The sequence below is a fragment of the Callithrix jacchus genome, chromosome X, assembly GCF_049354715.1.
Source record: "Callithrix jacchus isolate 240 chromosome X, calJac240_pri, whole genome shotgun sequence".
Classification (NCBI taxonomy): domain Eukaryota; kingdom Metazoa; phylum Chordata; class Mammalia; order Primates; family Cebidae; genus Callithrix; species Callithrix jacchus.
The window spans coordinates 25,424,545-25,450,630 of record NC_133524.1 but is presented as its reverse complement, the minus strand read 5'-3'; the positions used below and the strand labels follow the sequence as shown (position 1 = coordinate 25,450,630).

The window sequence follows — 26,086 nt, the reverse complement described above, 5'->3', positions numbered from 1 at the left end:
TGGCAGATACAACTACTGAGAACTAAAAGCTAATCACTAATGTTTACCATTTCACGGGGAAGGAAGTAGAGTGTTCGTTCGATATTTTTCACCATGACACAACAGCTCACGTGGGTTTGAGCTGATTCAATCCAAACTTTGCCAAACATAAATACCACACCTGAAAGAATAAGTGAAAATCATGAGAAAAGAAACATTTCAATTTCATCTAAAGAAGCAATATAGAGGCTCACTGAATGTGTCTGCACATTTATACCTTCACAATAATTCATTTTGACAGCAAATTTATATCCATTCCCACTCGCCAAGACCAGCTCTATACTCAGTACTGATGCCATACCACACTGACACAATGGCACAATGTATGACCACTGGGAGGACAGGGGACAGAATGATTCTCTAACTTAGCATAAACCGTTTCCCCATAACCAGGATTACACAGATTAAGCGAAACAAAACAGGCCAAGCACAATGGCTCATGTCTGTAATCCCAGCACTTCAGAAGGCCAAGGTGGGCAGATTGCTTGAGCTCAGGAGTTTGAGACCAGCCTGGTCAACACAGCAAAACCCTGTCTCAAAATAAAAAGAAACAGAAACAAGCAAAGTATTTTCCAACAAATCTCATAATTAAGCCTCTTGTGAGAACTTACAGATCTGAGAATATAATTCTAATTTTTTAGCAATTGTATTTACCAATAAAAAAGAATATTAATATATCAGGATAACTAGCATATCAGTATTTTTCTATATGTAAAACTGTGTTTAGGAAAAACATAATTTACCTCATATTTCTTACTCCATATAATAATAAATATCTCATAATAGGAACTACTATTATCCTCAATTTCACCCTTTCTGCCTCACAGCTACTTAGGATGTCTAACTAGGTAGGGTTTATAACATTCCTTTCTCTTCCATTTCAGTTTAACAAATGGTTTAGTAACCAAATCAGGAGAGGCTCTCCCATTGAGATCCCTAATTAATGAATACTATAAAGTAAAACCACGCCTTTTTAGACATCAAATCATTGTTTACGAAAAGTGGACATGAAGGACAAACTGCAAACATTTGTTAGTCAACCCAGGAGACGGTCACTGCAAAATCTTGGGCTCCATGAATAATCAGACAGCAGTAATCCATCAACAAAGCCACTCAACACAGACACTTAATCTGAGACACTAAGAAAATTCTGGGCCAGGCGCAGTGGCTCACACCTATAATTCTAGCACTTTGGGAGTCCGAGGCAGGTGGATCACCTGAGGTCAGGAGTTTGAGACCAGCCTGACCAACATGGAGAAACCCTTTTTCCACCAAAAATACAAAAAAAAAAAAAAAATTAGCCAGGCACGGTGGCGCATGCCTATAATCCCAGCTACTCAGGAGGCTGAGGCAGGAGAACTGCTTGAACCCAGGAGGCAGAGGTTACAGTGAGCAGAGATCGTGCCATTGCACTCCTGCCTGGGTAACAAGAGTGAAACTCCATCAAGAAAGAAAAGAAAGAAAGGGAAGGAAGAAAGGGAAGAAAGGGAAGGGAGGAAGGGAAGGAGAAAGAAAGAAAATGAGGAGAGGGGAGTGAGAAAGAAAGAAATAGAAAAGAAAAGAAAGAAAATAAATAAACAAAACAAAATAAATTCTGGCACATGCAAAGGCTACTGTTTACAAGGTCAATTACCCCAGTTTCACAAGGCTGCTCATCAGTGACTCCTTTTGTCACACATCCTGGTAGAAATAAGACGATCTAAGAATTTTCACTTCTGCAGATGATTAAAATTCTTACAAGAGTTATGAGACTTTTTTCAGCTTAGGGGGGTAACAGGGAGGGTAGACGGGAAAGAAAGAGAAGGAAGGACTATGGGATGATTAAAAAAGAAAAAAAAAATCACAGTAGCTCAGAAAATTAAGTCATCCTCACAACAGTTAAAGATGGAAAAACAAAATGCTATGCAAAGAAAAATAAAGACTTTAATATTGGATTCAAAGATTCAAATAGCTCATTTTACAGTCAAACTAATATCACACTTCATGCAACACATTTGACACTGTTTATACCTCATTTGCCACAAAAAAGATCATGGTAAACAAAGATTACATTCCCCTCAAAGTTACTAACTGAAACCAGGTGCAGTCAGGATTATTCAACCTTGAAAAAGTCATAATGAAGACAGGATATCTTCCCATATGCAAAGAGTAAGATTCTTTTCATAATTATGGAGCATTCAGCAACAACTGACTTACTTAGAATCCGTAAGAAAGTGACAAACAATAACAGGGTCTTTGGGAGTACTTCATTTTTATTAGCAGCATTGATTTCACCAAAGCTCAGTGATCATTACCTGCTATCATGATGAAACTGTTCAACCCTCTGAGATTAAAGGAGTTTTTTTTTAAGCTATCTTATTTAACCCGTTGGCATCAATAAGAGAAAGATGTACCATAGAAGAGAACACAACTTGAGGAAGTACCACGGAACCAGAACAGGAGATTGGACTGCTACCACTAAAGAGCTATTATATCTTTTGGAACCTCAGTTTCCTAAGTGCATATCTAGACTGGATAATCTCTGAGGCCTTCTCCAGCACCAGAGATTTCATTCTGCCTTAGCATTTGGATGACAGACCAATAGCAAAGTATCTCTTTCAATGGCAAAATATTTTTCAATATTGGTTGAAAAAGCCTATCCATGACTATGGTCAGTACCAGGAATTCAACGCCACCACATACCATAAATTGGTTGCTTTGCAAATATAGCTGTGCTTCAATGCTTCAATCTTCTAACACCTGTCACTACAGACCAGCACTAGTTGAAATAAATTTTTGTGATGATGAAACTGTTGTTTCTGAACCATCCCATAGGGTAGCTACTGGCCACAGTTGCTATTGAGTACCTGAAATGTGGCTAGTGACTGAGAAACTAAATTTTAATTTGTATTTAATTAATTTAAAGAGCTACAAGTGGCCGGTGGATGCCATAGTGGACAATGCAGCTCTAGATCCTTACCCTGCAAAATGATGCTCTGTTTACTAAGAGTGTCAGCCAGTAAACAAAATGTAGAAATAATCAACTCATTTTCACAAAGGAAAGAAAGAAGGTTGTTGCTTCTTAAGGTTCTAATCCTTGGCAACTTACACTGGCAATATGGTGCTTTATGGGTGTATTTAATTTGTGGAGTTGTGGGGGAGTGGGGAACCATTTGCTTTTGTGTTATGCATTCTCATACCCCACAAAGCTACAAGGCTTTAAGATGCAAACTCAGTAATAGTAGCAAATACAACACTAGTCTCTGAAATATTTCATCTGCATCTACAGGACTGTCAGTCACTGTGCAGTTTATTTCAACAACTATTTATTAAACACCTACTATGTGCTAGGCATTGTTGCTGCATGTTGGAAATAAAAGATCCCAGCCCTCCAGGAGCTTACAGGCTTTGTGGGAAAGAAAAACACAGACTCAGATCATTTCAAAATAATAGGACAAATGCTACAATGGGAAAGGCTATGATGTAGTCACAAAGAGAAGGGGCTCCTAGACCCATCTGGAGGTTTAGGTAAACTCCCAGGAGATCACATCTGGGCTGAAATTTGAAGAATGAGTCAGATGAGGGCATTCCAATCAGACAAAACACCAGTAAAGGAACACTGGTATAAAGAGCAGCAAAGTACATACAGAGAACTATTTCTAGGGCACAAAATTCATAGACAGCAGGCATCAGAAGCCTTGCTAAGGAGTTTGGACTTTATGTCGTAGGCAGTAGCCACTGAGAACTTTTTTTAATGAGGAAATGACATGGTCAGAACTGCCATTCTGATCAATCCCTCTAGCAGTGATGTGGAGGATAATAGCTAAGAGATCAATTAGGAGGCTGGTGCAATTGTTTCAGTGGGCAAGAAGGATCAGGGGTGGTAAGTATGAGGAGAAAGAGAAGGTAAGTTGTCCACTTTAGGCAGAGAAAGCTAACCAGACTTGGAAAGGGAAGTGCGGAAAAGGACAGAATCAAGAATGACTCCCAGGTCTCCTGTTTTGATGGGACCATTAACCAAGATAGGGAATGAAATGCAGCACTGAGCAGGTGCAGCAAAGCACCAGGAGTAATATTGGGATAGCCAGGCCACTGTGCTGCCAATCTCCAGGGAGCACCAGTCACACTGCTATGCTCCAGGAAGGTCACATGAAAATGGTATTCCCTGAGGTTGTACAATTGTGCAGCCCTGGGTTTTGGCAATGGATGGGAAATCAAGTGCTCAGCCTCATGTAATCATACTTGCCAGCCGTCCAGCAGAGTAACAAAGTAGTCAAAGAGGTGAGGGGGTCTAATCAAATCATTTTGTCCTAGCTAAAGTAGATTAAGATATCATTTCTAAAATTGATTTTATCTTTTCCTAAGAAACTAATACATGGCAGTGTGCTACTCAAGTGGCTCAAGAGTTTATATATATTTGATAAGCTGAAGCATATTAATGCTTATGACTGCCCCCACCCCTGCCTGAGATCATTAACATTTTTCCAGTTAAAGCAGATGCCTGATTATCTTTAAGGTAAATATGGCCTTCAATTTACTCACATGCTTGCTGTGCCGGCATCTAGGTACTCCCTCTCTTTTCACTAGATACAGCCTCCAGGAAACCACTTTGAAAAATACACTATTTGCATGTACCACAGATCCAAAAAAGGATCTAAATAAAGACGACTCTGTTAAAAATCCAACAGATCTTGTATTGCACAGTCCCACAATGAAGAAGGGCTCAAAGAGGCACAAAAGAATACTGAATAGCCTCTGGGCTTTTTGTGAGTCAAGAATTCACAGTATTAGCTCATTAGGATGACCTGGAAATCATCCTTGATTCCTCCTTTCTGTCACATCCCCTATCCAATCCATTAACAAGTTTGTGTCAAAAGACGTGTCAAATGCCTTTACTTCTCTCCTCTCCAGCCACCAGGGTCCAAGTAACTAGAGCCCTGCCCTGGACTGACTGATCTCCAAGGCTTCCACACTTCCCCACTACCCCACGCCAGCCCATCCCTCCACATGTGTGTGTGCACACACACACGCACCACAGTGCTTATTCTCTACACAAACCACTGTTCCTGATAAAATGTAAACCCAATTATGTTACCACCATCTCCTGTACTTAAAACTTTCCAATGCCTCCCCATTGCTCTTAGAAGATTCAAACTCCTTAACGAGGCTTTCAAAGTCCTACAGTATCTGGCCTTTGTCTTTTTACCTCCAGCTTCATTTTATACCAATCTTGTTACTTGATTACTATGCTACAACCACACAGGCCTCCTCCTTCCTCTCTCTAGGCCTTTGCTAGTACTGGCTTGTTAAGCTGAAATGCCCTTTCGTTAGCTCTGCAAATACCTCAAATCTCAGCCCAGTGGTCACTTCCTCAGACAGGCCTCCCCTGGCCATCGCCCAGCTAATTTTCTTTACATCATTTATCAATTTATCTCATTACTGCTAATGTGCCCCCACCCTCCCACCCCCCTAGAATGTAAGCTCCATTATAGTGTAGGGAATTTGTCCAGCTTATTCAGCCCATCTCAGTGCCTACCACACAACAAGCATTCAAAATTACTGAAGAAACAGACAAACTAATGACTGATTCCATTTAAATTGAAGTGCATTCCTGTAACTTCAGATACATCAATACTGAACTACCAACACACATTCCAAAACCGTATGTAACTGATTTTTGGAATAAGCATCTTTAAGGATTATTCACACCATAGCTCCTCTCCATCAGGGTGGCGCATTCACTTACAATGAATGAGTGCCGCTGGCTCTCTTACAATACATGTTAAGTGAGGGCAGGGCCTGAATTGAGCCAATTACAATCACTCAAGTATTTAAAAGACAAAGGAAAATAAATAAATAAATTGATTAAAGAAAATAAAAAGACAAAACACACACACACACACACACACACACACACACACACACACACAAAATACTTAAGGGAAAGGTCCTACTCTGAGTTAAAGGCATATACCTGGTTGGTTGTACTGATCTTCATAAGCATCCAACCAATAAAAGTGGAATACTTGCTCCTCATCTGCCCCTTTTACCAACGGGAGGTGACTGGAATCCACTTGAACTTCCCGCACTGAGAAACTGCTGTCACCTTCTTGATCAACATCCCAACAAGAGACATCCGGGAAAACACTTCCTCTGCAGAAATCACATTTTCAAAAACCTTTCAAAATTCCACAGCAAATTGTAGTCCTATTTGCCAGATAAGCCATAAAATGCTCTTACAAGTAGGACATGGTCCCTTTCCCAGGATCCACCTCTTGTTTCACTTCCTCTGCTGGCTCACTCTCTTGGTCCCAAGTCTTGGCAGCCACAGGCTCCAGGTCCACCTCTTCAGCTTCCATGGGCTCATCAAAGTCACCATCTTCAAACTCCATTGGCCCTGACTCCTGCTCTTCTTCTGTACTCTCCGCCTGTACCGGCTCACCTGTAGGCATCATCACCCATTCTTGTCATGTGCCAGTGCCATTGGGCCAAAGGCTCATCCAACACTAAAATAGCAGCCTGTCCCTTTTCTATACTATGTGTGCATTTCTCTTTAATCTCCGAATTGGGTGTTTTTAACTTTTACTGCTATAAATTCAAATCTTCACGTTTAAATTTATCATCACAACACCTTCAAAATCACCTATACCTCCTCCATCATGGGGTCTCCATTTTTGACAGAAAGCACTCAACACTCTTGCAATTCTGCCTGACATCAAACTTACCAGCAAATTCAGCACGTTTAAGAGGAACAGGAGTTAATGGAGGCTCCTTTCTGGAGACAGGGAAAGCAATTTTTCCTGAAGGAACTGCCTGTAAACGTTTTTAAATATTTAGTCAGTTAGACCTACATAGTAAAAATATGCAACTGTCCTACCCTGACCAAAGATAATGACAGTTCCCTTTTATAAAAAGATTTTATGTATTATTAATGTAACAGCTTCAATTATTTTACTGTTACCTAGGTTTACAAAAAGATACTTGCTTCTGGAAGGAAAATTATTGCATTTACCACAGTTGTAATACCTATAATAAACACATACCAGTTACTGCAAATTTACTATGAAAAAAGCAGGCACATGCTATTTTTGAAATACATGAAACTATATATTGAATGAGAGTCCTAATTTAAAACAAAAATCGAAAACAAATTTAAAGGTATTTCCCTCACATAGAAAAGCAATAAAATAAGTTTAAAGCAATACTATAAATCAAGATTGAAGGTATCTCTACACACTTTACCGTAGGGGTGTACACAGAGAAAGGATTCGGTGAAGTTCCAACGGATGTTCTCTTCTTCAGTATCATTACAGGTGGTGGAGTTATTTGAGGTGTCTAAAAGGAAAGACAAGACATATTCACTGCCATGCTTGGTTTACCACAGACAGAAAAAGTATAATTCTTCACTCATTGAAGCCCAATAAGCAAAGCTTTCTTTTCTTTCCCTTTCCCCCTCCCCCCTCCCCCCTCCCATCTATGTTCATGCACTGTGGTTACCATAGCAACAATACTATAGAAATCACAAGAAAACTAAAATAGATATTAAATCTACCCCCTCACCAATTTTTTTTTTTAAATTTAACGCACTTTCACTTAACCTTTGAGAATATTACATTTAAAAATTGTCAAGATAGAACTACATGGTGTTGATGTTAAGTCATTTTAATCAATGGTCACTTCAAAAGAAGTACGCTTCTAAATGAGAGCTTAGTCTTTATAGGAAACGGACAAATTTCAAATTTACAGTGCAGCTAATCCTGTTCGAGTTCTATCGGGGATAGTTCACTTACTCATCCTTCATTCCCACTCAGAATTCAAGACGAGGCTCTTAAACCTGATTGTGCAGATTGACAGGCTTCAATCTATTTAGGGAACCTACACCACAGCAACTGAACACAAGCAGTGAGCACTAACAGAACTGACTCCTGGGTATATTCTTACTACTTCAAACACACACCCACACAGCCCTATCTACATAATCACACAGCTCTAACAGCTGGAAATACTCACCTAAAAAGAAACCAACCTGAAGGGGGTATTTTTTGTGGGGTGTTTTTGTTGGTGTTGTCCTTACATTTTAAAAAATTCTGGCAATAGGCCAGGCACGGTGGCCCACATCTGTAACCCCAGCACTCTGGGAGGCCAAGGTGGGCAGATCATGAGGTCAGAAGTTCGAGACCAGCCTGGCCAACATAGTGAAACCCGTCTCTACTAAAACTACAAAAAAAAAAAATCAACCGGGTGTGGTGGTAGGCGCCTACAATCCTAGCTACTCAGGAGGCTGAGGCAGGAGAATTGCTTGAACCTGGGAGGCGGAGGTTGCAGCAAGCCGAGATCGCATCACTGCACACCAGCCCAGGCGACTGCACAAAAAAACTTTTTTAAAATTCTGGCAATAATCTGTTTTGTATAATTACTAGAGTGTTTCTTCAGTCTATGTTCCTTGCATATTTTACAACTCCTGGATATTCATTTACCTCAGTGTTAAGATCCTGTAGAATGTCACCTAGCAGATCATCCTTGGACAAGTCTACAGCTTTCTGGAAATGATAAAGAAAGGTAGCATGAGAAAGCCTTGCACCTAAATTTTTCACCAAAACTACACACATGTGTATAAAAGGAAGAGTCCTTGCCTCTTCATTCCTCACTCTGAGGGCTCATCTACATCCACAGATTTTAACAATCACCTGTGTATATATAATTCCTACATCTATAGCTCCCGTCCTCTGCATTCATTCTTACTCCAGGATCTTCATGCTACTCACTAAAATTAAACACACTCTCAATTCAGCTTTTCTGTTCAATTTTCTTTTCCATTTCCCAAGTTCCAATGAAGTACCTTAATTCCCTTAGAAATCTACATCAAACTTAGTGAGTGAAACTGGAAAAATGTTACTCAAATATATACTGAGCACCTATCATCTATATGATCAAATATTAAATTCACCTCACAAAGGAAAATACAAAACATAAGGAAACCATGAAACTCACATCTGCAATTTTTTTTCCAGCACAAGCAATGAACATTGACTTAATATTCTTTGGTTTTGTCACTGCAGGCTTCTTTAAATTCCTCTTGTCTTTGTTGCGTGCTTTACCGTCTTTTCCTATTGGAATATAAATTATTTAGAAACATGCATCAGCAAAAATCAAAATGAAAATGTAAAAGCGTAGTCACTTAATCTCTGTATATGTGAACTGGGAAGAAAAATGTTAAGAATTAAAAATACAAAACTATGAGATTTTATACAAGGCATGTAGGAAAAAATATTTTAAATGAGCTTAATTCAAGAAAACCTGGGCTAAATATTATTACTGAAACTAATAAGATACCAGTTAAATATCAGGATGAGTTAAGTGTGACTGCTTAATTGCTATTGTTAATGTGAATAAAAAGCTTTTCAAAAGTGAAAATTTTGGGTTTTTTTGTTTTTCCCACAGAAATAAAAAGATAAAGCTAATCTTAAACCAAGGAATTAGCCTAGAAGTCTTCATGATATCATCTCTTTAGCTCTACACTGAATCTGATAGGAAAATTTAACTATGAAGAAATGGGATTACCAGTTATGATATGGTGGCATCCTAATTTCCATTTTATGAGGAATAGCAACCAGACACATAGTATATCCTATGAACCCTAAACAGCACTCCTGCGTGGGCGACAAAGTGAGACTCAGTCTCAAAAAAAAAGAAATGCAAATGAAAACCACACTGACATGCCACTTCTCACATATCAGAGTGGCGAAAATTCAAAAGCTTGACAACACTCCATTAGTAAGGCTGTAGAGATACAGACGTTCATACGTTGTTCATGAGAATATAAAATGGGACAGCTCCTATGAAGAATTAGGCAGCAGCTAATAAAATTTTATGTGTAGCAGGCCAGGCGCAGTGGCTCACGCCTGTAATCCCAGCACTTTGGTAGGCCAAGGCAGATGGATCACCTGAGGACAGGAGTGTGACACCAGCCTGGCCAACATGGTAAAACCCCGTTTTTATTAAAAATACAAAAATTAGCTGGGCATGGTGGCAGGCATCTGTAATCCCAGCTACTCAGGAGGCTGAAGCAAGAGAATCACTTGAACCTGGGAGGCGGAGGTTGCAGTGATCCGAGATCACACCATTGTACTCCAGCCTGGGTGACAAGAGCATCTCAAAAAAATAAACAAAAATTTTACGTGTAGCTATTCTTTGAGCCAGCCACGCCACCCACTTCTGGGAATTTCCCCTGAGGAAAACATCATATGCACAGTTATTGGATGTGGCATTATTTGTAATAGCGAACTACTCAAAATAATCAAAATGTTCTTCCAAGGAAACCATTTGAATAAACTATGGTACAATCCCTATCATGGAATACTAGGCACCTACATAGAAATAAGTAATTTTAAAAAGCTTTCTATGTTCTAATAAGGAAGTGATTTTCAAGACATCTTGCTACATGAAAAAAGCAAAGTACAAAACTTCTACAACATGATCTTTTTTTTTCTTTGAGACAGAGTCTTGCTCTGTCACCAGGCTGGTGCAATGGCATGATCTCAGCTCACTGCAACCTCCAACTCCCTGGTTCACGCCATTCTCCTGCCTCAGCCTCACGAGTAGCTGGGATTACACACATGCGCCACCATGCCCAGCTAAGTTTTATATTTTTAGTAGAGACGGGGTTTTACCATGTTGGCCAGGATGGTTTCGATCTACTGACCTTGTGATCCTCCCACCTCGGCCTCCCAAAGTGCTGGGATTACAGGCATGAGCAACCACGCCTGGCCAATATTATCTTTTGTTTAAGAAAGAAAAGGGACTGGGCACCGTGGCTCATGCCTGTAATCCCAACACTTTCTGAGGCCAAAGTGGGTGGACTGCTTGAGCCCAGGAGTTTGAGACCAGCCTGGGCAACATGGCAAAACCCTGTCTCTACAATTAGCTGACCATGGTGAGATGTGCCTGTATTCCTGGCTATTTGGGACACTGAGGTGGGAGGCTATCTTGAGCCCAGGAGGCAGAGGCTGCAGTGAGGTGAGATGGCACCACAGCACTCCAGCCTAGACAAGAGAGCAAGAACCTGTCTCAAAAAAAAAAAAGAAAGAAAAGGAAATAAAAACACATACGCACAATTCCACTCCTGGGTTAGTATGCTAAAAATTTGAAACCACGCATTCAAACAAAAACTTGTACACAAATGTTCATAGTAGCACCATGTACAACAGCCAAAGGTAGAAACAGTCCAAATGTCCATCAACTAATAAACAAAATGTAGTACATCCACACAGATTATTCAACAATAAAAAGGAATGGAGTATCGATACATACTATAACACGAGTGAAACTTGAAACTCTTATGCTAAGTCAAAGAAGTCAGATACAAAAGATCATATATTGCATGATTCATTTATATGAAATGTGAAATGTCAAGAATAGGCAAATTCATAAAGATAGAAAGCAGATTAATGGTTGTCAGGCTCTGGGGGAAGAGAGATTGGAGAGTGACTGCTAATGGGTATGGGGCTTCCATTTGGGCTGATGAAAATGTTCTAGAACAAGATGATGGTGATGGCTGCAAACATTGTGAATATATTAAATGTCATTCATGGTAAATTTTATGTTATGCACATTTTACCACAGTAAAAAAAAAAGTATTTTCATGTGCCTAATATTGTGAAAAGGTTTGTAGAATATTTGTGAAAAATGTGAGACAGGAGATTTGTATCACCTGCAGCACTTTGAAAGCAAAATATAATTAATAGTCAAAATGTTAAATTAATAAAAATCAGGTCTTAACAGTGTATGAAAAGAGGAGGTCAACAGAAGGTTGAATAGCAAGGAAGGCTTTATGAGAGGGCTTTAATCTCACCGCTGTAGGTTAGTAGGATTCAGAAAGAAGGATAAAAAGATGTATACAAGTAAACATTTGAGGTGAAATTCTTCCACAATTTAGTGTTTCTGTTTTATTGTATTTTCCTGCTGATTTTTCTTCATTGGGATTTGGCTGATAGTTTTCTATGTGTGTGTGTTTTTTTTTTCCTGTCACCCAGGCTGGAGTGCAGTGGTGTGATCTCAGCTCACTGCAACCTCCGCCTCCCCGGTTCAAGAGATTCTCCTGCCTCAGCCTCTCAACTAGCTGGGATTACAGATGCCCACCGCCACACTCAACTAATTTTTGTATTTTTAGTAGAGACGGGGTTTCACCATGTTGGCCAGGCTGATCTTTAACTCCTGACTTCAGGTGAGTCAACCACCTTGGCCTCCCAAAGTGTTGGGATTACAGGCGCGAGCCACCACACCCAGCCATTTTTCTCTGTTTGAAAACAACATGCCAGGAATTATATCCACACCAGAGTTGACTTTTTACTTCTAAGAAAATTTAATAATTTCTTATAAGCCTTTAAAGTGCATTGCAGAAGTCCGTTTTCCTTCCTAAGATCTTGTGACCTTACTGGGCTCCAAGTGAGGGACACTGAATCAGTGGGGACTTGCAGGTGAATGGTGTTGGCAAAGCGCAAAATAAAAATTTCTAAGACTACCTCTCTTCCGAATCAAACTGTGCTCTTCACTAATGTATTACTGGGAAGAGATAATACAATGACTAGAGAAACACAGAGATGGCTCGTTTATTCAACAAAACTATATGCTTTCTTTGTGTCCACTACTGTGATTAGCACTGAGATTACCAGGACATGAGTCTTTCTTTGAGAAGGTCACTATCCAGTCCAATCTCGTAATTTGCAGCTGACAAAAACCCAAGTCCAGACAAGTAATTGGAGTAGTTCAAGATGACACAGACAATTGACAACAGAACCATAACTCTTAACACAGGCCTACTCAGTTCAGGGAGATGAAAGTAGAACATGAGCTCATTCTCTTCTTCATGGACTCACACAAACTAGAAATACAAAATTAACCACAATGCTACCAAATGATACCAGTTTAATGCTATCAAATGGTACCACATTATACAAGTTGGCAGAACCAGGAAGATGGTTCACATATTCTAATTTAACTAACAAATGAATGAATGAATGAATGAATAACATCCCCCATAGAAAAAATACAATATGTTTATTTTATAATAAACCAGAAACTAATTTTTAAAAAGTTACTCATTTTGATTTTTAAATCATATAAATGTTTTGCAATATTCAGAAGTAAAATTAAAAGGATTTTTAAAAACTGAAATTTGCATACAAACAAAAAATGAACCTGTGTAGTAAATTAATACAACACACACTAAAAAATTACTTTACATAGCTTCTGAACACAATACTCTGACTACAGACTCTTAGGAAAAATACCAAGAACGAATAAAACTGTAGAGAAATCATAAACTTTACTTGAAAGATTGTTAACAGACATATTCATTTAGTGATTCTGATAATATTTTGTGTATATTTTAGAAGACAAGGGTTTTCATTGAGAGTGAAGGCAGATATAAATGTAGAATTGGTAAGATAAAGAACCCAGTGATGTTGGATTTGAACCAATCAAATATATCCGTATGAATTCATAACATATATATAACCTCCTTGTTCTGTTCACTGAAAAGGCCTAGAAGTCATTACACCCTAATAGCAATGAGCACATCCATCTCCCATATCTGGATACCATTCCCCACTAAAAGGAATCAGGACTCTTGGGAGAAATGGTTGGTTCCAGGTCTAGGACAGGAAGAATACAAGCTAAACCTGGAACATCTTATCCTTTTTGCCCAGAAAGCAAGGAAATGCTCAAAGACTGATAGAGCCATGTCAAAAGAACACAGGAGTCAGCTTAATGGGGCTCCCACCAGCCAAATCTGCAATAATTTGAACATAAAAAGGAAAAATGATAATAATGGTTAATGAATTATAACAGTAAATCTTTTTGAAATCCATGAGTCTGAGGCAATAACTTTTAAAAGAAGGGAAAAGATCGCCAATAGATGCTAAAAGCAGTGGGTAAAAATTTATGGGGAAATGAGATAGACACATGGTCTCAAATTATCACCCTCTATTTTGCATTAATTACAAAAGGGAAAAATGTAGCTTTATAAGGAAGAAATTTGACAAACATAATCTTAACCAAAAGATCAAACTTAGTATCAACAATAATGGTACAAGTGACATTATAGGCCCCTGTTAAGATCAGTGGGAAGGATAGAACTTTATTTATATTGTAGGTGTTGACAAAACTTATTTTAAACATATAAACAGATATTTACAGGCTGGGTGTGGTGGCTCACGCCTGTAATATCAGCACTTTGGGAAGTCAAGGCGGGTGGATCACAAGGTCAAGAGATCGAGACCATCCTGGTCAACATGGTGAAACCCCGTCTCTACTAAAAATACAAAAAATTAGCTGGGCATGGTAGTGCGTGCCTGTAATCCCAGCTACTCGGGAGGTTGAGGCAGGAGAATTGCCCGAACCCAGGAGGCAGAGGTTGCGGTGAGCCGAGATCGCGCCATTGCACTCCAGCCTGGGTAACAAGAGCGAAACTCCATCTCAAAAAAAAAAAAAAAAAAATCTATCCTACACTGCTACATATTCTTTGCATTTTTTTCTTTATTTTAAAATACCCTTTAAAAATGTAAAAACTATTCTTAGCTCGAGGGCCACACAAAAACAGGCATGATTTCCTTTTGGCGTAACGAAAATGTTCTAAAATTGATTGCGGTTATGGCTGTACAACTGTGACTACATTAAAAGCCACTGAATTGCATATTTTAAATGTGAATTCTATCTCGACAAAACATTTTTTAAAAAAGCTGGTTGTGAGTGGGCCATAGTTTGCTAACCCCCAATCTACCGCTTGGTAGTAGTAGACTAATTAACAAACTAAACAAAAAAAATACTGAAGATAATTTTCCATTCTCATTTTACAGGAACTAAATCAGGCTTGTTTACTCAAGCAAAAAAAATTGCCAATGATTGTACAGCTAAGACAATCTGACACATTCATCCATAGTATTTTAAATTTCAATTATACAAAGCAAGTTGATTACTCCAGTACTAAACCTTGTTATTGTGCTATATAATTATCAAAGAGCTAAAATTCTAAGTACATCACTTTGGTAGGAATTAAAAGAGATCACTGCTGTAGCCCTCAAAATCAGCAAGTTTTAAATGACCACAGGACTGAAAACTTCAAAATAAGTGAAGACCAAACTCCTTAAATAAGAGAGACATGAAACTTCATTTCCTGGTGTTGTTTCTGCTTTTTATGTTTAATTTTCCACATAACTATGCTTTTCTCCATATTAGAACATATTCTGTACCTAAAAATAATGGTAGTAGGTCCTTCTCTCAAAGGGAAACTATCAGGGAACCAAGTCATCTTTAATTTTAAAGAATTATTTAAATCTCAAAACACTACCATGGAAAACAAAAGGTAGGTACCTTTCTCACCAGCATCAAGGGCATCATCTTCAAGGTCATCATCAAAAATCTCTCGGCCATCCTCCACATAGCCAATACCATCTGCAAGGACAAAATTTAATACTGGGATCAAATTTCTAAAAGTGGCCAATATTTCAGCTATGACCAAAAAAGCCTTTTATACCTGCTCAGATGTTTTCCTGGCCTGTGCTATTTTTAAGTGTAGCAGAATTCTGTTCACACGGGTGTCAGACAATGCACAGCACCCACACGGCAGGTATGGAGTCAAAAACCAAAGGATATATATTATACCTAGCTGGGTGACCTCAGGAAACGATTTGGCCCATAGATCAAAGTCTGCCACAATAGGATGCTTTACAGCCGTTTTACTCTACCAGAAGAATAAAAAGTAAAAGAATCAAGGTTACCGCAAGCCCAGAGACATCCCAGTCTACAAGGGAAAACTGGCCATATAGCTGAATTCAGTTACAGAAGCAGAAACATAAACAGTCACAGGCACAATCTATAGACTCCCTGTGGTCAGCATTCACATGGCCAAGAAGTCAGACCCTACAAGTGAGAACCACTGAGCTTTCAGAAGGGGCACAGGAACATTAGGACCAGCCTTTGTATGGTGCTTTCTATTGACCAAGTTCATTTTCATACCTAGAACCTCATACACTCTTCACAGCAGCTCTGGGAGAAGGTAGTTTTCTTATCTCCATATTACAGATGAAGAATCTGAGGCACAGAGATCAAGTGACTTGTCCAAGGTCATAGGATTAGAAAGCAGGAAAGATGTATCCTGAACCGGCATTCCTTAATTCCAAGTGTGGTGCATTGGCCCCACAGATAAGGAGCTCCTCCCAATTCTTACACAGCCATTTCCTGGAGGATTCATACTATATCCTGAGGTATGTACCTAGATTCCCAAAATATCCCCAAAAAACATCCAACTGTTCTGCTTCTTCATCCTCAAATAGTTAAAGGAAAATCCAAACCAAAGATCCTAACAGTGCTTTACATTTGCCCAGGCAAAGCAGCAACTCCACCACATGAAAATCTACAAGAAGCACCTAACGCAATGCCTGGGAAGCAACATCCCCCCACCTACCGTCATCCACAATCCAGTCATCATCCTGGCGTGCCTGAACCAACTTCGAATACTGTTCTTCATCAACTTCTTCATAAACACTTGTGAAGTCCTCAACCTGCCATTATACAAGTTTCAGGGAAAAAAAGCTTCAAATGGAGTGAAAGTGTTAAACAATTCTGATGAAAAAATTGTCAAATTGAAACTGGAATGGCAGCCTGAAGGAGTAGCTGCAACCAAATCATGAGTTCTGACATTCAACACCACTACAGGGTTTTCCTTAAATAGACATCAATTAACTTAGTATTCCTTTTAGGTGGGTGGTAACATAAGATATTAAATGATTCCATTAGCATAATACACTTGTCACACCATCAATTACTCATCTATTTCATAAAAAACAAACTGAATTATAGCCAATTCTTCATTAGCTGCTTTGGGGATTATTCACTTGTAATTTCTAGACTGGTTTCTCCTATACTTAGCAAACCTGTAAGGCATGCCACTTCCCTCTGCGAAGAGACGATAATTTTCATGCCTGTTCAACCAACCAAATATAATTCAAGAGGAAAATCTCCCTCATCCAAACCCCTCCAAAAGTTAGCAAAACAAACATATTGTATATTTTACAGGCAAACTAGAAATGGTTTTTGAGTGACCCTGTTTGTATTACCACTGATCCCCCACCATTCTCAGGTCTTGAAACAGCACAGGGACTTAAATGGTGAGCTATTTGAAAGGCAAGCCCAGAGAGTGGCAAGTCCTCTGATCGCACTGGCTGCCTGACTGCCAGAGGGTCACAACACCATGAGCTATTGGTATCAGTAAAGCAAACCATCTATGAACTGCTAAAGCAACAAACGAAAGATACACGCCACTGCTGCAGCTGCCCATGGGGACCGGCCAGTGACTTTCCAGATGACACTCTGGTGGGCTGGTCTGCAAGGTCTCATAGATACTTATTTAAAATTACCCCAGGCTGGACATGGTGGCTCACGCCTGTAATCCCAGCATTTTGGGAGGCCGAGGCACGTGGATCACCTGAGGTCAGGATTTCGTGGCCAGCCTCAAAAGCATGGTGAAACCCCATCTCTACTAAAAATACAAAAATTAGCCAGGCATGGTGGTACATGCTTGTAGTCCCAGCTACTCGAGAGGCTGAGGCAGGAGAATCACTCGAACCCAGGAGGCAGAGGTTGCAGTGAGCCAAAACTGCACCACTGCACTCCAGCCTGAATAAAAGAGACTAAGTCTCAAAAAAAAAAAAAAAAAGAAAAGTAAAAGAAAAAAAAATGACCCCATTCTTGGCCGGGCACAGTGGTTCACACCTGTAATTTTATTAAAAAATTACCTCAGGCTGGGCACGGTGGTTCATGCCTGTAATCCCAACACTTTGGGAGGCTGAGGCAAGTCGATCACCTGAGATCAGGAGTTTGAGACCAGTCTGGCCAACGTGGTGAAACCTGTCTCTACTAAAAATACAAAAATTAGCTGGGCCTGGTGGTGGGCGCCTGTAATTCCAGCTACTTGTGAGGCTGAGGCAGGAGAATCACTTGAACTGGGGAGGAGGAGCTTGCAGTAAACCATGATCGAGCCACTGCACTCCAGCCTGGGCAAGGGAGTGAGATTAAAAAAAAACTTCTCCCATTCTTTCAAAAGTTCTATCTCGGCTGGGAGTGGTGACTCACACCTGTAATCCCAGCACTTTGGGAGGCCAAGTGAAACTCCGTCTCTACTAAAAATACAAAAATCAGCCAGGCATGGTGGCAGGCACTTGTTATCCCAGCACTCAGGAGGCTGAGGCAGGAGAACTGCCTGAACCTGGGAGGCGGAGGGTGCAGTGAGCTCACTCCAGCCTGGGCAACAAGAGCAAAACTCCATCTCAAAAATAAATAAATAAATAAAAGGAGTTCTACCTTTCTCAAATGGAGTATGGGAGAAACAACTCCACCCAGATAATACCTTAGGAAAAAACTTGGACAGAGCTTTTAGAATCTGATGGCCACAGCTGACTGAATTTCTGCCACACCTGCAAGGCTTATAATAATTACAGGATTTGGCTGAGTTTTCACCTCCTTTTTAACCTACTCTACAGGAATCACTGGCAAATGCTGATTTGGCCTTTAATGATCTGGTAACAGAAACAACCTGCCCTACCAAATTAAGTTTTTAACAACGCAGATGCAAAATAGTCCAATATTACTATACTAACCAATTTTCTTTTTTGGGGTGGGAGGGGAACTGGCACAATTATTTTTGTTGGTTGAAGACAGACTTTGTCTCTTATTTAAGTGATTCAATATATTATCAAGGAGATATCAGAAAACCATTTTTAAAAATCATTTTGAGTAAGAAGTCATGTTGACTCAATCTTTAAAAACAACATTGCTACTGCTCGGCGTGAACTCTTAAAGCCACACAGTAACACCACAGTATTAAAGGGAAATCAGCCACACTGTAACATCTGAAATGCCCCATGGAACTCCTTTATACAAGCACCTACATTAAAAATGCTTTATTCTGGGCTGGGTGCAGTGGCTCACACCTGTAATCCCAGCACTTTGGGAGGCCTAGGCGGGTGGATCATTTGAGGTCAAGAGTTCAAGACCAGCCTGGCCAACATGGTAAAACCCCATCTCTACTAAAAATATAAAAATTAGCTAGGTGTGGTGGTGGGCGCCTGTAATCCCAGCTACTCAGGAGGCTGCAGCAGGAGAATCACTTGAACCTGGGAAGCAGAGTTTGCAGTGAGCCAAGATTGTGCCATTGCACTCCAGCCTGGGCGACAGAGCAAGACTCTGTCTCAAAAAAAAAAAAAAAATGCTTTATTACTGTTTTACTGTAATCCTTTTAGCAACCTTTTATGATCTGGTTGCCTCACTTAACTTGAACAAATGGTGACAAACAGCAAATCCTCTTATTTGGTTAACTGTTAAACATGCATATTCTGAAGCCCGCCTGCCTGGGTTCAAAAAAGTATCTGCCACTGTGACCTCATTAAACTTTCTGTGCCTCAAATAACTCACCTTCAAAATGTTGTTAATCATAGTATCTAACTTCATTTGGTTACTGAAAAGATTAAATGAATAAACACAGGCCAGGCGCCATGGCTCACACCTGTAATCCTAGCAATTTGGGAGGCGAGGCAGGTGGACTGCCTGAGCTCAGGAGTTCAAAACCAGCCTGGGCAACACAGCAAAACCGTGTGTCTACTAAAAATACAAAAAAAAAAAAAAAATCAGCCAGACGTGGTGGCGCATGCCTGTAGTCCCAGCTACTCAGGAGTATGAGGCAGGAGAATTGCTTGAACCCGGGAGGCAGAGGTTGCAGTGAGCAGAGATCGCACCACTGCCCTCCAGCCTGGGCGACAGAGCAAGACTCCGTCTCCAAAAACAGTGAATAAACACATGGTAAATGCACTTAGAATAATATGTTAGTTCAAAAAGTGTATCAATTATGGTTATTTTCTAATATTGGTTAATCACTTTCTAGCCATAAGGCAGTTAAGATACTCAGGGCGCCCTAAAGGTGATGCTATACAGTATTATGCAGATGGTGGTCACTCTGTTTTTTACCTGCAAGCCATAAACAGTGGGTAGACGAAAATCAAAAGAGCATCACATTCAATCTTACAAGCAGGACACGGCAGGAGTTAAGGTCCAAGTTTCCACTGCCACTACCCTTGCAAATGAGATAAGGAAGAACAGTTCTCTCCAAGTAGTGCTTAGCTAGACTGCTCAATATCTTAGGAGTAAGAAAATGCACCTCTAAATGACCCCAACAAACCTATGGGACTTACCATAGATACAGATTGCTCAATAAGGAAAAATACAGATATGGCTATGTACTTCCATTTTGGAATTTTAAAATTATCTGTAAAATATCTTATAGGAATTCTACCTCATACCCATGCTTGTTCAATACTAATAAGTTCCTATTACAAGTTTAAAATATATGAGTATTTCTAATCCGGGGCAAAGGTGACATAAGACTACCTGCAGACAATGAATTAGATGAAGCACAGGAGGAATAAAGAGGAAAAATGGTTACTTACTTCATATTTACACTTCTCACCAGCTTTAGCCTTTTTCAGTTTTTCTAGAGCTTCTTGGCACCTCTTCTTTGATTTTTTTTCTCGCCGGGCTCGAGAAGCTACGAAACTCCCTGAATCTGACACAGCTGAAAAAAAAATTTACAAGAGATATTACAAAATTGTCAGCCATCTTCCCTCAAACACAAAGGAAAAGTTTCTAGCCAACAATAACATTCAATTTTAATATTATACAGTGATTTTTATAATGTAAATAATTCACAAAGCTCACGGCCAAACATACAGATCCAAATATACATGACTCTCCAGAATGTTCCTGTTAAAACAATTAAAGCCACTATTATTTTTTTCTCCAAAAAGAGGAAAATTCCCAATTCAACTGATACCCTGTGGAGACACTAAACAAGGGAGATCAGCGGTTAACTAATTTATCACCTTTCCATTAGAAATGACCAGCCAGAAATAATCCAGTGGGTTATAAAAGAACTATTAATCTTGTATTCTGTTAATCAACATCTAAAAGGCTTAAGGAGCATCTACTCTTTGCAAAGTACTAGGCACTATGAGACACAAAGATAGGCCAGGCACAGTGACTCACACCTGTAATCCCAGCACTTTGGGAGGCTGAGGTGGACAGATCATCTGAGGTCAGGAGTTCAAGACCAGCCTGGCCAACCAGATATGGTGGTACATGCCTGTAACCCCAGCTACTTGGGAGGCTAACACAGGAGAAACACTTGAACCCGGGAGGCGGAGGTTGCAGGGATCTGAGATCATTCCATTGCACTCCAGCCTGTGCAAAAAGAGAGAAACTCCATCTCAAAAAAAAAATAAATAACCAAGATAAAAAAGACATGGTCTCTGTACTCAAAGAACTTACTAACATGGGAGACAAGTAGCAACTGGCTCTAAACAATATTTGGAGGTAATACACACCTTAAAAGAGGTACAGACAAAGTACCCAGAAATTCAAAGGAATGCACTGAGGACTGGAGAAATTTAACAAAGATGGCTCTGAGGAGATTCTCGATATGTCACTTATTTCAAGGCCTCAATTGGTTATGACATAGGACGTTAGTAAAACAACTACAAAGACTAAAATTGTTTGTCAAAAATTACTGAAATATCAGAGGACTTCAGTGTTTATTCATTCAACTTTTGAATTATTCATGCTCTGGTCATCATAAACTGACCATTCTACGAACATACTGAAAAAATTTCGGCCAGGCGCAGCGGCTCATGCCTGTAATCCCAGCACTTTGGGAGGCCAAGGCAGGTGGATCAGCTGAGGTCAGGAGTTTGAGACCAGCCTGACCAACATGGTGAAACCCCATCTCTATTAAAAAAACAAAAATTAGCTGAGCGTGGTGGCAGGCACCTGTAATCCCAGCTACTCTGGAGGATGAGGCAGGAGAATCCCTTGAACCCAGGAGGCAGAGGTTGCAGTGAGCCGAGAGTACACCACTGCACTCCAGCCTGGGTGACAGAGCGAGACTCAGGGGGAAAAAAAAATTCATCCACAGAATTAAAGACTTTCATATACCCACTGATGAATGACTAAGTCAAGCATAATAGTGCTGCCTGTCAGCCATGAGTTTAGGCTCAGCATGATTGCCATGTATGCCTGTGAAATTTAGTATTTTATTGTGTTTGGTGCTAATTAATTTATAAAAAGGAGCAGGCACAGAAAAGGAGAAGTATGGATAAGAGGCAGCCTAAAACTCCAACCCCCCTAGAATGTTCATAACAACATCAAGCTGCTTAACTCAGTGTTTGACTGAAATAGAAGATACAATTTAAAGAACATGTACCAAGTGCTGGCAATAAACTGCTGGAGACTATAGCTTAAAGGTAAAGCATAATTAGAGATCTTACTTTTTTCTAGCTTTCTAGAAATGGAATCTCTCTTAATAACATCTCACTCTATTGTTTGACTTTCACATTTGACTTTTAAATCCATTTTCAGAAAGACATTAAGGAATAAAGGTACTTAATGATGACAGCCACAAAAACTTAGATGTCACTCAAATGATTTCAAAAATTGTGAACAGGCCTACATGAAAAGGCTTCGAAGATTACTCAACATGACCCCTGAAAGTGAAAAGCTAACCTCAGTGTATTCCCTTCAAGACTCCCTTGACGCCTGACATCTACAGGTCTTCAAATGGCCTGTGGAAGGCAACAACATTCCACTACACAGGGTTTAGGGTACAATTACAAATAAGACAGAGCTGCCTGTCCACAAGGGGCTCCCAGTCAAGTAAAGCAAAGTGCCTGAAATTGCCATCACAATATAACCATGGTGCCATAGAAAAGGTAAGAACTCAGTACTGAAGAAATGTACAGAGGAGAGCTGTTAATTTTGCCTGAGAAATCAAGGAAGGCTTCACAGGAGAGGTTTCCAATACAGGCCTAGAAAAAGGAGAATTTCACAATCAGAGAACAGGGTAAAAAGTGACACAGGTGAAAGAAGAGGCATGAGACAATTTACAAGGGATGAAAACGCATGGTGTATTCAGAAACTGAGAGACGTCAGCATGCAAGGCAAACTCAACAACAGAGTGTAGAATGAATACGAGCACCAGAATAGCGAGCAGCAGCACATTCCAGCTCTGCCATTTACTAGGCGACATGAGAACACCAGTTAACTAGTTAAGCAGCAGACAGCTGTCTTGTTTTAAGCTGCCCAGCATCTGAAACTGTTTGTAAAATCCGGCCCCCATCCCTTATAAGTCTTGATGGGACGCAGAGCCTATGTCCCATTACAGAAGCTGAAAAGGTTGATGCTCTTTCCCAGACACCCTTGCAGCCTAGGGCCTGGGCATATAAAAGTACGCTCTACCAATTAGGAACACCTGCCCAGACATTAAATCAGAAGCTAGTGTCACAAGGAAGGAGGCATGAGTTTTAAAAGAGCCTACAAGTAGCAACAGCTGCAGGAGGATTAAGAAACTGGCAACAGTGCTAGCAATGTCCTAAGGTATAAGCTATAGCATCAAGTACTTGGTCGTGGTTGGCAATGACCTTCTCACTGGCCCATTTTTGTGGCACAATTTCATTCACTGTTCCTGCCTAAGCAGCTCCCAGACTGGCTTCCTAGTCCTCCTGGAGTTTCTGTGAACACAATATTCTTCTAATAAATTCTAACCAATCTGCTAGAGTTGGTTCCTGCAGGTTACAACTAAGGACTCTGACTGATGCAGAGCCTTGGAGTCCACATCTGTGAAATGGGGATAATCGTGTCTGCTTCAAAAGCTGTTAAGGATTACATGAGGATGCCTATCTTACTTTGCACTTAGCAATATAGGAGCAGCACATGTAATGTTTCTGTGTGAAGTCAAACACACATACACACACCCCACACACACCACACCTAAGAGTACCAAGGTCTAGATACAGAGGCCAAAAACAAAGCAAAGCCGTTTTCTGCATATGATTAGATGTTTACCATCTCTACTCCATGAAGACAAACCATGTCCCGCCTACCAACCATCATAAGCCAGAGCCTGGCAGAATGCTTGTACCTAGTAGGTAAATAATAAAAATTTGCTGAATGAACCAATGAATAAACTACTGTACCTGCTTTTTTGATCATTAAACTTGCCCTGGCCAGGCACGGTGGCTCATGCCTGTAATCCCAGCACTTTAGGAGGCCAAGATAGGTGGATCACCTGAGGTCAGGAGTTCAAGGCCAGCCTGGCCAAAATGATGAAGCCCCGTCTCTACTAAAAACATGAAAAATTACCCGGGTGTGGTGGCAGGCACCTGTAGTCCCAGCTACTTGGGAGACTGAGGCAGGAGAATCTCTTGAACCTGGAGGCAGAGGTTGCAGTGAGCTGAAATCGCATCATTGCACTCCAGCCTGGGCAACAAGGGGAAAACTTCATCTCAAAACAAACAAACAAAAAAAACAAGAAAAAACTTTCCACGATCTTTTTTCATGTATAACAACAACTATTGACCTTTCAACTTTTCACTGCCATTATCAAGGTGCTTCTAAGTATCTTCTAAGTATCTAAGTATCTTCTAATACTGAAGAAAAACAGCCTACATTTTCTTTTTTGGAGTATGTCTCCAATGCTTCATGTAGGCAAGTTAGCAAAAACAGAATAAGCATGAAAAAAATCCTTTTACAAAGGTTTAAATATTTGTTCCAAAATTACCATCTGGAGTACCTCCATCCTCCCCAAAAGCAGACAGACACTAGCTTACAGCAGTCTTTCAGGTAACAATCTTTCAGTCTCCCCCAAAGGAAAAATTCCAGTCACAAGTCCCCAGCAACTACTTAATCAACACCGTAACTTAAGAGGAGTCTCAAGATTGCACAGCATCCTCCAGAGTGATTTCTTGATGTTCATAGATAACGTACAGTTTTTAGGGTGAAGAAAGGGCTCAGTGGCAAATCACTGATAGAGGACTGCAAAGACTGTTCGCATGCTCACACCCTACATCCCCTCTGTAATCCAGGCAGGTCGACTCTCAAATAGTCTTAAAAATTGAACGGCAAAAACCAATTGAAATCGGTGATTCACAACCAGGTGAATGCAAAGGAAGCTGATTAGGAAGCGAGTTCTCATTAATGGTGATGTATCTTAATGACAGGAGAGGTGACGCTTGAGCTAACAAAGTGAAGCATCTGATTTTAAGTTAGAAGTTCACTGAAGTTAAGTCACACTTTAGTTGAACACTGTTCAAAAATCAGAAATCAGGCAAATGTATTTGCATCTTTGTATTCTATTTTTGGAAATAAAAGATACCCCTGACAAATGGAGTGATGTACAGGGCATCCGAAATGCCCTGAACTGATGCTATTTCTTTTTTTAAACTTCACCAGGAAGTCCTAGATTGTGAACAGTATTTCTACGCAGCACTTAAAGAACTTTCCAGAGAAGAATTTGAAACAAAAATTGTTAATGCATAAAGTAGAAACCCATTACCTAAAAATACAAAACGTGTTTTTACCCGATGACAGCACTTAGAGCTTTCTTTCCTGCTTAGTTACAACGTATAAAATGTTCCTGGAAGTTGCTACAAAAGGGGGCACAGATCAGTTCTGTTCAAGCCCTCAAGTGGATACTTAGGGTTATCGCAGTGAAATACTTTCGGCCAAGACAGTGCCCCGCGGGGCCAATCTCAATAAAGTTATACCCAGCACGTGGGTGCAACTCACCAAAATAGAAACGCAATCGACTGTGGAAACTCAGTAGCAGAGGTGAGATAGCCTCCCAAACAAAAATCCGTCCATGCTAGGGTCTGCCAAGAGCAAACCGCGTCTAAAGGAAGCCCGGTCCGACGCTAGAAGGGCCCTCGCCCGGGATGACCAAGGTCTGCGCCCGAACAGACGCGGCGTGCGCCTCCCTCACAAAAAATAATGCAGAGAGTCCCTCAGAATCCCCACCACCGGCAATCACGCCACGGTCCCAACCCGGTGCCCCGCGCGCGGAGTTGTCCCTCACCACTCGCCCCTATCTTACAGTCGTCGCCGTGCACGGGCGCCATGGTCCCAAATGTCCCGATTCCGCGCCAACCAGCCCGAAACTGGCGCGGGGACCCAGACAGGCGCCAGCGTGAAAGCC

General features: G+C 40.4%; 1 protein-coding gene across 11 annotated transcripts in view; it reads right to left on the bottom strand.

Annotated features, from left to right (window-relative positions):
* POLA1 (DNA polymerase alpha 1, catalytic subunit) overlaps positions 1–26,086 on the bottom strand; it is a 316,077-nt gene extending 289,991 nt beyond the window's left edge. For 5 of the 11 annotated variants that reach the window (XM_017968391.4, XM_017968393.4, XM_035289179.3 and 2 more), the window contains exons 1-11: positions 25,967–26,086; positions 20,514–20,638; positions 16,481–16,577; positions 15,388–15,468; positions 9,010–9,125; positions 8,496–8,558; positions 7,261–7,353; positions 6,744–6,831; positions 6,259–6,460; positions 5,993–6,171; positions 48–160 (exon numbers count right to left, since the gene is read on the bottom strand). In XM_017968391.4, the coding sequence (XP_017823880.2) occupies positions 48–160; positions 5,993–6,171; positions 6,259–6,460; positions 6,744–6,831; positions 7,261–7,353; positions 8,496–8,558; positions 9,010–9,125; positions 15,388–15,468; positions 16,481–16,577; positions 20,514–20,638; positions 25,967–26,009 (1,200 nt within the window). In that variant the 5' untranslated portion in view covers positions 26,010–26,086. Of the gene's footprint in view, positions 1–47; positions 161–5,992; positions 6,172–6,258; positions 6,461–6,743; positions 6,832–7,260; positions 7,354–8,495; positions 8,559–9,009; positions 9,126–15,387; positions 15,469–16,480; positions 16,578–20,513; positions 20,639–25,680 lie in introns of all 11 variants that reach the window. The other 6 variants (XM_002762735.7, XM_078363409.1, XM_078363407.1 and 3 more) reach the window with 2 other exon arrangements.